The sequence below is a fragment of the Octopus bimaculoides genome, chromosome 23 (assembly GCF_001194135.2).
Source record: "Octopus bimaculoides isolate UCB-OBI-ISO-001 chromosome 23, ASM119413v2, whole genome shotgun sequence".
Lineage (NCBI taxonomy): Eukaryota > Metazoa > Mollusca > Cephalopoda > Octopoda > Octopodidae > Octopus > Octopus bimaculoides.
In genome coordinates this window covers 37602697-37615705 of record NC_069003.1, presented here as the reverse complement: position 1 = coordinate 37615705, position 13009 = coordinate 37602697, and the positions used below count along the sequence as shown (strand labels likewise).

Sequence of the window (13009 nt, the reverse complement as noted above, 5' to 3'; positions counted from 1 at the left end):
TATATATATATATATATATATATATATATATATATATGTTTATAAATTCATTTTACAAGATTCCTAATATGAAATTGTGTATTGAAACAAATATTGTTGTATTTTTGAGAGGGTCATTTTATTTATTATTCATTTATTTTCTGCCTAATAAGCACAGACTTTTTTTTTCTTCTTCACTTGTTTATTACTGTTCTTATTGTATTATTTTAATGCCTGTCAATTGTCCAGAAATCTTTCATCACACATTGGTGACCTCTTCAGTGACACTTTTCGTTTCCATTTGTGTTCTTGCTCCACTTACTCCATTCGAGAATGGCCAAGGTAACTGGTTGTAGATAAATGAGGTAGCTAGCTGTAAATAAGCTAAAGAATCCTGCCTAAATGCCAGAGTTGGGCCCTGTGGTTACTGAAGAATTTTTTGTCTAAATAGTCACAACAGCATATCATTTTTTTTTGTTTCAGGTTTCATGTTGATAAAGTTTCCTCTGCCCATGTCTACCTACGTCTACATAAGGTAACTCCCTTTGTATTTTTCCATATTGTGTCCTCATTTCCATATCTGCCCTAACCACTTTGAGTTCTTCTCCCTGAATATCAACTCCTGGATTTTCCTACAGCTATTAAACTTGCATTCATTTGAGAGGAACACCAATAATATCAATTTTACTATTTGCCTGCAGAGATAGGCACAGCTCCTTCCTCTTAACTGAACCATTAAAAAAAAGATTCCAATCTAAATACCTTTGAAAATCTTTGATAATGGTAAGGGATGCTTCTGAGTGCAAGTGCTCCGTTTTGGCTTTTAAGGTTAGCATGAAGTCATCATTATCATCATCATCATTTAATTTCCATTTTTTCCATGCAAGTGTGGGTTGGATAGTTTCAACAGAAAATGAGCCAGAGTGCTATACTAAGCACCAACATCTGCATTGGAATGGTTTCTGCAGCTGAATGCCCTTCCTAATGCTTACCACTTTATACAGTACCACTTTATACATGGCCCCAGCACTAATGAGGTCATCAAGTACTCATAAGACAAGACCTCAGCTGAGTAGGATATATTATTGAAGGATGTGAAAGTATGATAGAGGGATAGGGAAAGGGGTTTTGTTGAAGAGATGAATACAAAGGTGAACGGAAGAGAGAGAACAGAGATAGAGGAACAGAAAAGATGGGTAAGTAGGGAAGTGTGTGACTGTTGATTTGAGATTGGAACTTAGTATATAGGACATAAATCTTCATCACAAAATATGTGAAACCAGTTCCATGATAGGTAACATTCTCAGAGGGATAGATGAACTAGAGCAGTGCAGAATGAAGTGTTCTACCTAGAAACACAAACAGACATCTCTCTTGTGGGTTTTGAACTCAATGACCAATGAGTTGGCTACTCAATATTTAATCCATTTTGCCATCTTGTCTCTACCCTATATGCTATGAGATATAATGACTGGGTATTTGTTATTGTGTAGCCCTTGGTGCAATGCTGCTTTTGTAGATAATCAAAAAATTTTTCAACCACAGCCATCCTGTTTTTTATTTAGATATTGTATTTCTAATATTTTGTTATCCCATGTAGCCTTGAATATTGCCCTTTTTTTTTTTTTTTTTGAGACAATAAACTATGTGATTTAAAGAAAATCTTACTTCCATTTCTAGCTGGTCAAGTGACAACATAGAACAGAGGTTTGGACCCTTATTTATCTTTGCATTACAAGACTAAATTGCAGGTGTATAATGACTTGAAAGGATTCATTCATGCTCAGGAAAATAATTAACATTATGCAATCAAGGCAATATTAAATTAAAATAGCCATCTATGTATTATACTTAACATATATTCGCTATTGATAGGCCAGTTACTATGGTATTTGTGTTAAAATAACATTTCTTATGGATGTGATATGTTAAAAAATAACTATCAGAGGGAGACAAAAATCACTCAAGAATTGGTGAGTGAGAATGTCAGATACATGTCAGTCTTTTTGAGCCTCAGCTGCTGCTGCTGCTGGGGTAATTTTTTGTCTTACTCCTGTATTTATTGTTTTTAATACAGCATGCCCATAAGAACTCTTGTCTCTGGATGAATACTGCAGCAACTGACCTATCAATGGTGTATATACGTGAAGTATAATACATAAATGGTTAATTAATCATTAATCTTACCAATTCATAGTTTTGGAACTTGTGGTCAATTTCTGTTTAAGTCTTGGATCTCAAAGTTTTTCATTTCATATTGGATTTTAATGACTCTTTCATTCAGTAGGCTCTTTCAAATTTGAATACAGGTAAGAACATCTTGCACACAGGTGAGGAGTTCCCTTATCCCTGTTGTAAAGGCTCTCTTCTTGGTATACTGGAGATATCGATTACTGCTCAATGTTTCTCCTACTTTCTTTCTTTTTCTCCTTCCTTTCCTTCTTTTGCTCTTTTTTTCTTTCTTATGTTGCAATAACACTGTACTCCCTCATTTCATCCAAGTGTATTTGTGTGAGGTAACAAATGCTGTTGTTTCTATCAAGCCAAGCAGTCCTGTAAAGTTTCTTCGTGGTGTAGTGGTTATCATAGTACTGTTATAATTTGTAGGATTTCAGTTCAGAACTTAGTGGTAACTGAAAATTGCAAGGTCTTTTGTTCAACCCTCAATCCACTGCCCTTTTTAAACCTTGAAATGTAACATAGACACCGTCTCATTTGTTCTGCTAGAATCTATACTTTATCTCGTGTGTCTTCTCTTTTCATATTGTTCTCAACAGGGAGACTCAATAGATGATATCCCACAGACTGTGATTGATGACTGTGCTCAGTTAGTCAAAGCAAACAGCATTCAAGGTGAGCAGCCAGCTGGTAACATCTTCTTTTGTTTGTTTTTTTCATTTCAGAATCAGCATTATAACTAGAGCTATATCTATTTTATAAGAGAATTCATATATGCACATGCATGGTCATGTGGTTAAGCTGGCACATGAAGGTCACTACTAACTCTCACTGTGCATGCAACCATGTGCTGCCATCTGTTGGTATGCTACAAAATTAGTCTGGAAATTTTTGATACCATCTCATATGGATGTGCCAGTTGTCATCAGTGGTTGTGTTTCTGGTAAATTTATATCATTCATGGTGGCCCTTATTCTTGTTATAAAGCCTTTCTCAAATATTAGTTCTAAATAAATGGCATAGTCTTTCACTGAGCCAAGATGTTATACAATGTCTATGGTGGACTCAACCAGTTTTATTCAATATGGCTACTCCCATTTATGGCAGTCACAATAAACAGTTTTGTGGGGTTTTTTTTGTCAGAGTTAACCACTATGAACACTAATTCTCTAGGATAATCGCCATTGCCATATACCTTTCACCCAACAATCTTTTCTTTGGCAACCGCAGATAATTTGTTACCATTAATGGCAAATTCGAATATCAATGAACTTTCATAATTGTTATTGGGAGTCATATTAGTATCAGCACTTCTCTCCCTCTCTGCTACTTAGGAAATCCTTAACTCTTTTGTTTCCAAATTTCTACTGAATTGCACATTCATCATCATCATTGTTTAATGTCTGCCTTCCATGCTAGCATGAGTCTATATTTCAATTAATTTTGAAAAGAAATAATGGAGAATGTAGTAAAATAACGTTATCATTATTAAGCTGGTATTTGGAATATAGTGAAGGTGCATGACTCAATGGTTAGAGCATCAGGCTCACAATCGGGAGACTGTCAGTTCAATTCCTGGACTGAGCTATGTGTTGCGTTCTTGAACAAGACACTTTATTTCATGTTGCTCCAGTCTATTCATCTGTAGAAATGAGTTGCGACGTCATTGGTACCAAGCTGTATCAGCCTTTGCCTTTCTCTTGGATAACATTGATGGTATGGAGAAAGGAAACTGGTATGCATGGGCGACTGCTGGTCTTCCATAAACAGCCTCCCCTGGACTTGTGCTTAAGAAAGGAACATTCTAGATACAATCCCATGGTCATTCATGACCGAAAGTGGACTTTTAGTTTTCATTTGGAACATAAATTAACATAAAGTTTTGATAAAAGATTTTTATTTAATTTTGTTGTATCTTGGGAGGGTCATTATGCCACTTGATTGTTTGATTAATCATTTATTTAATCAATCAATCAGCTACATTTGTCAAAGTCCTTTCATCAAGAACCTTGCAAACCAAATTACATAAATGAAATATTTTAATTTAGATAACTTTAAATAAGAAATTTATATCACAGAACCAGGGGCAGTTTTGATTGGTTTGAATCAAGTGAGTTAGTACTGATGTTGTCTTTTATTTGCAGGCAACAAAATGAACAATGTAGATGTAGTTTATACAATGTGGAGTAACCTGAAGAAAACACCAAGTATGGATGTGGGGCAGGTTGGATTTAATTCAGAAAAAGAGGTCAGTATTTTTTTTCTATGATTTTGTCCCAAACAAGGTTTGAGGTCACTGTAAAGAGATGAAAGACAGGCCTACAGATTCAAAATATGTTGATAGACAGAAGGTTTAAAGGACTGAATATCAAAGAAGATGATGGTAGTGAGTTACAGAGAGCAGCATTTCCAGGAAAGAACCTCTTTGAATAAAAGGACTTATGTCAAAAAAGCTCATCAGTGAAATGATGCACATGAGAAGAGAAGCAGGTGACATATTTAAAGGTCTTGACAAAGGATGCATTTCAATGATGAGCCAAAGATTCCGACTAAGTTGGAAGAAGAGAAGCCACTCTATTAACAATTCAATTCTAAATTTGATTATGCGAGTTAGGATTATATGTCTCTCTCTTTTCTTCTTTTTTATATATTTTGTTTATTTTAAATTTCTGATTATATTAAGTAACCTTATGTCCTCCTGCAGCAAAGCGAAATAACTCAGCTTATCCTATATATTATTATGTAGATGGCGTCATAGAATTATTTTAATTTTTAAGCAATTTTGACATTCTACATCACCAACATCTGTGTAAATTTACTTAACGATTTGTTTACTAACCCTAACCTCACAGTGTGTTACAGTGAAGGTACAGTTCTGTTGATGTTTAATATAGATCAAGAATTGTGTCCCTTGCCAGAAAATGGAAACAAAAATATTTGTTGGTCATCAACAATTCTTTCATTTTCATTGCTTGTTGACCCTATTTTACTCTTCTAAAGTTCCTCACAAGTACACTGCTACATACTCCTAACTATATGATATATGCACACACAATTTTTATAATTTTGTTTTTCCATACTAGCATGTCTTAGACATGAACATTGAGATAGGATTTCTAAATCTGAATGCACCCTTTGTCACCAATTATTGTTTTTTCTTTTCTAACGAAGGCATGTTTTTTTTAATCTCAGAATAATTTGAAAGCAAAGTGTTGGCTTCCGATTAGCTGATTGGAAATGTCAACAAATGTCACTTGTTGCAGCCCAGCCACAAAAAGATGTTATTGTCTGTAGCTGTGTCACTGTAGACAAAACTTAGTGTATTTTTGTTACCAATCTTACAGACACAAATTTGCACTCACACGCACGTGCGCACACACACACACACACACACAAGCTTTCAGTTTCTGGCTACTGAATTCTCTTGCAAGACATTGGTTAGTCTTGTGCGCTCTCTCATATATATATGTATATATATATGTATCATCATCATCATCATCATCATCGTTTAACATCCGCTTTCCATGCTAGCATGGGTTGGACGATTTGACTGAGGACTGGTGAAACCAGATGGCTACACCAGGCTCCAATCTGATTTGGCAGAGTTTCTACAGCTGCATGCCCTTCCTAACGCGAGCCACTCCGAGAGTGTAGTGGGTGCTTTTACGTGCCACCGGCACGAAGGCCAGTCAGGCGGTTCTGGCAATTTAAAAAATCCAAAAATATCAACTAAATTATGGTTGGGAGATAACAGTTTACTCAAAGTAGCTGCCTTCAGCTTCCTCCATAGCCTCAAGATGGCTCTGGAACCTGGTGGATACATTCCTCACTGTGATCCTGGGAGATTCTTCAAACAACTCCTTGATCTTGTCCACCACGTTGGCCTTGGTGTTGAAAACAGAGCAACTGGCGTCTTTCTCAGCCATATCCCCATACATTATATTGGTAGAATTGGGAGAATTAGGTGACCAGAAATTGGGCTGCTGAAGTCATAGAAAATCTCTGTCAACCACTTCTGGCACTTTGTGGCAGTATGGCAGGGGCTGAATCTTACTGTCACTCAAATAGTCTTCCAGCTAGGTATTGACCACAGTCTCTAGCAGCTTCACATAACAGTCTGAATTGAATTCACAGGCCTGTTCAAAGATGTGAGCATGAATTCCAGTGTGCAGACAGAATACCTAATGTTTTCTCTCCTGCTAGCCATGGTTTCATAGTCTTCATTGCAGCTGTTCATGTCACATTTTACAGCCTTTACAATGTTCACTGAACATTGAACAACAGTTATGATATCAGCCATTTGATACCTGGCATGAATCGTCATGATACAGCTAACTGTTTTCCAAAATTCAGATGGCTTCCAGTCCTCCATGTCATATAATTTTCTCTTAACTACAACTTTAATCTTTACACTCGCCAATGCTGTTGACTGTTCACAATACATCAGACTGTTTTTAAAAAAATGGAGACCTAAAAAAATCAAATTTAATCTGAATACCTTATAGTAGAAGACACTTGCCACTCAAGGTATTGTTTAGTTAGACTGAACCTGAAGCCATGTGGTTTGCAGAATTCTAAAACGCAAAACCTCTAAGTCATTGACTTGTGTCATTTTTCTCTCACTGTTTATTTGATCCTACATTATTGTTGCTTGCATTAAAGTGGTTAGCTTGCAGAATAGTTACCATCCTGGACATGTTCAGCAGTATTTCTTCTCTCTTTTAACATTTTGAATTCAAATGCAACTAATGTTGACTTAGCCTGTCAAATATTTTGGGGTCAATAAAATAAGTACCAGTGGATTACAAGGGACAGTGTAATCAACTGTTCCTGCTTCTCAGAATTGCTGGCCTTAGGACATAATTACCAAGCATTATTACTAGTAGGTGGTGGTGGTGGTGGTGGTGGTATGGTACTGAATTTGCAGAATCAGTAGCGCATATGTAATTGTATGTATTCTTTTAGATTCTAAATTCAATTCTTGCCGGAAGAAATTTGTCTTTCTTTCGAGTCTGTGTAACTGATTGAATTCTCCCTACAATGTTTGTGGTATTTTGCCAATGTTCAGAAACATTAATATTATTGCATTTTGTATGTCAGGTACACAGAGTGCATGTCGAAAAGAGACAGAATAGTATCGTGAACCGGTTACTAAAGACCAAGGAAGAAAGATCACCTGACCTTCGAGCTGAACGAGAGCAACGAGACAAAGAGGAGCAAGCTGAGAAACGGAAGCAGATTCTCCTGGAGAAACAGCGAGAGAAGGAGGAGATCAGACGACGGAAAGAACAAGAAGAGCTAAGGTCTGTGTGTGTGTGTGTGTATGATAGAGTTTGGTAGTGTGTTGCAATGTTGTTGTGAATGTGTTGGTATAGGTATGGCTGTGTGGTTAAAATCACTTTGTAAGTACATGGTTTCAAGATCAGTCCCATTGCATCCCCATGAAATTCAGAACTTTTAATTTTTTGATAGTCATTTGTTCATGTTTAATACACTGTTAGTATAACCAAAAGCTATCTCCAAATGTTTTAACTGTTTAAGGGAAGTAGACAATTATATATTTGTGTGTATGGATATATTCATGTAACGAGTATATCATCATCATCTTCATTTAATGTCCATTGTCCATGCTGGCATGGATTGTACAGTTTGACCAGGACTGTCAAAGTCACTGCCTTTTGAGGTTCAAATTCTGCTGAGGTCAAGTTTGCTTTTCGTCCTTTTGGAATCAATAAATAAAATCCCAATCTAAAGCAGTGGATTGATGGAATTTTTAGAGCATTAAATGAGACATCTTGTGTTCTCTGTTCCTATCCCTTGCTTTCTGAGTTCAAATCTTATTTTTTGTTAAAAAGAATGAGGACACCTCTGTTAGTAGTTGTGACCAACAGTTAGTATCTGCAATGGAAACCAACAGTGGAAAACTTCCCTTGCTTTTATTGGAAGATTTTCTGCCACCTTTACCTTTACTTAGTTCTAATTCATGTATCTCCTTTCTCTTCCTCTTCAAAACTTTCTAGCTCTGCCTTATCTCTCTGTCTGTGTCTCATCTATTTGTCTGTCTGTCTGATTGGTTCTCAACCATTTTTTGCCCATGGACCCTTTGGATTCATATTTTACTGATCATCATCATTTTCCATGCTGGTGTAAGTTGGATGGTTTGTGCATTGTACTGTATTTTTATAATTAAATGTTATTAGGAATTGTATTAAAAAAATTTAAATATTTTCTATATTGTAAAAATATAAGCTATTCATTCCACAGAAATTTTAAAAATCTTCTATGGACCCTGCCTCCTGAGTCATATGGACACAAGTTGGGAACCACTAATGCATTTGTTGCTCTCTCTCTCTCTCATTCAACCACCTACCTACCCATCAACCCAAATATCTCTATTTACCTTTGACTCTCTTCATTTCTCTTTCTTCTGCAGGTCTTATGCGTCTCTGATGAAACCAGAAAACATGACATCAAATTTCGTAAGTTGTGGTTTTTAACTTTTGTATAACTCAAGGTTTTTAGTAAATCATTATCATTGGCCCTCATTCTTGATCACTCCCTCTCTCTTTCTCCTCTTGCTCTTTCCTTCTGCTAGGTGACCATGTATCTCCTTTACAGCAGCGCACCTGTTTTTGCTCCCTTTCTTGTTAACTCTCACTCCCACCCTTTCTCTCTCTGGCTGGGTAACCATGTACCTTCTCTACAGCAAGACAACTGTTTCTGTCTCTCCGTCACACTCTAATTTTTCATCATCCAACATAAGATCACCTCTTCTAATGCTCCCTGCACTCTCAAAGACTTCTTGTCTTGCAAAATTACTTGGTGACTGTGCCAGTGCCGCTTGAAAAGCACCCAGTCCACACTGTAAAGTGGTTGGCATTTGGAAGGTCATCTAGTTGTAAAAACCATGTCAAAACTGACCTTGCCTGTGCTGGTGCTACGTAAAAAGCACTCAGCCCACTCTACAGGGTGACTGGTGTTAAGAAGGGCATCCAGCAATAAAAACCATGCCAAAACAGATACAGAAGTCTGGTGCAGTCTTTTGCCATGTTCAACCCATGCCAGCATGGAAGGAGGACATTAAATGACGATGGTCGTGGTGGTGATGATGATGATGATGATGATTCATTATCATCATCTGGTTACCCCAGTTGAAGTAAACATCACATCTCCTCTCTGGGGCCCACAATCCTGTATTACTGCCCCAAGGTTTCACACTTCATATTCTAAATCTCTGGCGATGACATTTAGAAAGGAAAACTTGTGATTTTTCCATCAGCTGACCAATGACACTAGTTCATCTTCTGCTCTAAAGCAGAGCATTACAAATTTTACTCTTATGTTTTCTATTTGTGAGATGAGAGCTAAAGTCTTGTAAATTTTTTTAGTTTCAAATGTATTTTCCACAAGATTTATGTAGCCAACATAAAAAATCAAGTTTAACAATCATCTAATAGATTTTGAAACCTTATAGGAAGTGTCCATATCTCTGGGCTCATCAAGAGCATGAAAGGTATTGATTTTAAAGGACCAGCTTTAATTAGGTGTCCAAATATCATTATATATTGGATGTATTTGTGTACATCATTAATATATATGTACATGTGGATGTATGTAACAGTTTCATGCTTTCATTTGTAAACTACAAGAATAATCAATCCAATAAACTTCCTAAATTCAGCAGAATCTGTTTCTATCCACTTATTGTTATAGAGCCAAGTTCCTTTGGCATTTGTCCATATTTGGATTATTTCCAGGAGATTTGGCTTCATGAACAGTATACATGATGAAAGAGCTGAACCAGAAGATCTACTTGCAAAATGAGAAGGTCCAGGCTGTTGATGTAAAAAACATTCATAGCAAATGATATTTTTCTTATCTTCAGCTTGTGTCATTTTACCCTAAATAACATGTTTGCATTTCCTTCATTATTGTCACAGTAATGAAAAAAACTAAATAAGTTTATGTACAAAGTAGTACATTGATTAATGGGAGAAGAATAGAATTGCTTAGAAAATAAATCATTCAAGTTCATGTCAACATCCACTTCTTTATGCTTGCATGGTTAGATGGAGTTATTGAGACTGAAGTATTATGGCCTGATGTCTTTCTTGTCACTAACCATCACCTGTTTCCAAGCAAGGTAATATTTCCCCATGGCCAATGTTTTCGTAGAATACTGGAAATGTATGATACTTCTTATGTGACACTGGCACTCATTTACAATTTCCACATGATGTCAAGACACACTTACACAAACACACTCATATAAATGTATATACTGTAAAAACCCAAGTAATTTGCACACCTGTGCAATTTACACAGGTGATTTCCAGGATAACAATTATTAAAAAAAGCTTCTACTCGTGTAAAATTCACACCCCAAAGTTTTCAGAATTACCAATATGGCCAGGGGAAAAAGGTTTTCAATTTAGTTGTATTTAGCATAATTTCACTTACTTATGATTAGATTTTATTAAATTTTCATTAAATAAAAATAAAAGCTATAAAATTACAAAGTGTTTGTCTTGTTTATGATAAACTTTATTTTACATTTCTTGCCCACAAGAGATGAGGTCCGATCTTTAGCATACTTTTGTATGTTTTCTCAAATCACAATCACAGGAAAAGTTGTTGATAATTCTTATCAACAAAAACAAAGCTGATAAATATGCACAAGTGTTGCAAAATAAGTTTAATTACCAATAAACATCAGCTTGGATGACACTTTACTCAGCCGACACAGGAAGGTGACCAATCAAACTGATTATGTAAACAATTCTGATTAGTTGAAAGTGTCTTCTTGTCTCAAGCTCTGATTTTCCACCTTTGAAAGTTTAACTCAGTGTTTATTGAACAAGAGAGGTGTGAAATTTAAGAAGCAACTTGTTAGAATATACAAGTCTGTGAGGAGACAAACAAGAATAGCCAAAATCTGTACCAAAAGAACTGGTAATATATACATTACAAATGTTCTATGAAGAGAACATAAAATTACTGCATAATTCAACATGAATGTGAAACAACATTAAACACCATATAAGGTAAATGAAAGTTTCTGTAGGAATGCTAAGTCATATTAGTGAGTTTACATAGGCAAGGATGAATTATGATGTTGTTGTCAGCACTAGATGCAGTAAAATATGACCCAGGCCATTCAAAAAGTAGTTAACCGTTTAATGGTTTTGGTAAATTTATACAGAAAAAAGCAAGCATTATACCGTCCAGCATAAATAAAAGTTAACTTCATTATATTTTTTCTGTAAAAACCTATTCTGACCTTAAATGAGTCAAATACTGGTATGAATGTTTACATTTGTATGACATTTTTCAACAAAAAGAAATTTCTAAAAAATTCTGGAAACAATCTACTCCTGTAATTTACGCACCCTCTAAAGTTTATTTCTGTTTTTGCAAAAAATAGTGTGTAAATTATATGGGTTTTTACGGCACACACACACACACACACATGATATGTTTTTTTCAGTTTCCATGTACCAAATGCAATCATAATACTTCGAGTAGTTCAGGGCTACAATAAAAGACACCTAAGGAACCATGCAGTGAGACTGAACTCAAAACCATATGATGGGGAAGCAAACTACTCAGCTATACAGCCATGCATGTGCCTATTATAAAAGTATAATAATTAGCGTTAACATGTTTTCTTTCTTACCCCATGACATGATAATTGTGACTCATTTGACAATTATTATTTTAACAGGACTCTGGCAATGACTCTGATGATTTCATGTGACTCCAGCTTCTTTTTCAAATGATATCAGCAAATATTTGATGGGTAAACAACCAGTTGTTTCATTTTGGGAATTCTCACTTGCCATCCTCCCAATCTAGACCCTCTCAAACCTCTTGGCTATATTACATTCCACTTTGAAGAAGCACCAAACACCCAGAATACTTTGGAATTTGATTTCTGTAGCTATATATATATATATATATATATATATATATATATATATATATTTAAAATGTTTGTTTGTATGCTTGTATGTAATGTGTGTGTATATGACTTTGTATACATATGTTTGTCTTCGTGTACTTGTATATATGTGTGTTTATTATATAAGCCCACATGTATATATAAATATACACTTATGCAAACACATATCTGTGTGACTTTATACACAAACACATTCTTGTGTGGTTATGGATGTATACACATATACATAAATGTAACAAGACAGTAGGGAAGAGAGAGAGAGAGAGAGAGAGAGCGAGTGAGTGAGTGAAAGACAAGTGTATAAAAGACAACACCTGAGCATTTTTACTGAGTGAAATGTGATTCCAATCTGTAAAGACATCCAAGCTTCTTGTGTGGCTTTGTTAATAAACTTCACAATAAACATAAGCGGACATATTTGAATATTGTCTTTTCATTTATTTGTATTTGTTTATTTGTCTTTCCCCTTTAAAACACTAGCAATGAAGCATCAGATGCATTAATTTGTTTGTTTTTATATTGCATGCTTGAATGTGTCAAACATAATTTGACAGTTTTGAAGAAAACGCTTAACTTTAAACAAGCCCTTGTAAGCTACATGTACAAGGACAGCTCCTTTAAGCTCACATTTTTAAAATTAACTCTTGTGAGAATATTCCAAACATGTTAAACTTCATATAAGTGAGGTTACTCTAATAACTAACCTAATGAAATTGCATTGTTGTTTGTTTATGTAATATCTTAAAATAATGTTTTTAAAGCAATGGCTGTGTGTATGCATTTGCCTGCGTGTGCAATTTCCGTGCACATTTGTATATGCATATGTATCTACATATGTACACACATGCATATATATATATATATATATATATATATATATATATATATATA

The 13009-nt window shown here is 35.3% G+C and overlaps 1 protein-coding gene across 2 annotated transcripts in view; it reads left to right on the top strand.

Annotated features, from left to right (window-relative positions):
* LOC106875825 (coiled-coil domain-containing protein 25) overlaps positions 1-12541 on the top strand; it is a 26569-nt gene extending 14028 nt beyond the window's left edge. For both annotated transcript variants that reach the window (XM_014924112.2, XM_014924111.2), the window contains exons 4-9: positions 463-514; positions 2757-2832; positions 4302-4405; positions 7258-7460; positions 8591-8636; positions 11882-12541. In XM_014924112.2, coding sequence (XP_014779598.1) covers positions 463-514; positions 2757-2832; positions 4302-4405; positions 7258-7460; positions 8591-8636; positions 11882-11914 — 514 coding nt within the window. In that variant the 3' untranslated portion in view covers positions 11915-12541. The remainder of the gene's footprint in view (positions 1-462; positions 515-2756; positions 2833-4301; positions 4406-7257; positions 7461-8590; positions 8637-11881) is intronic.
* Positions 12542-13009: the final 468 nt, after the last annotated feature.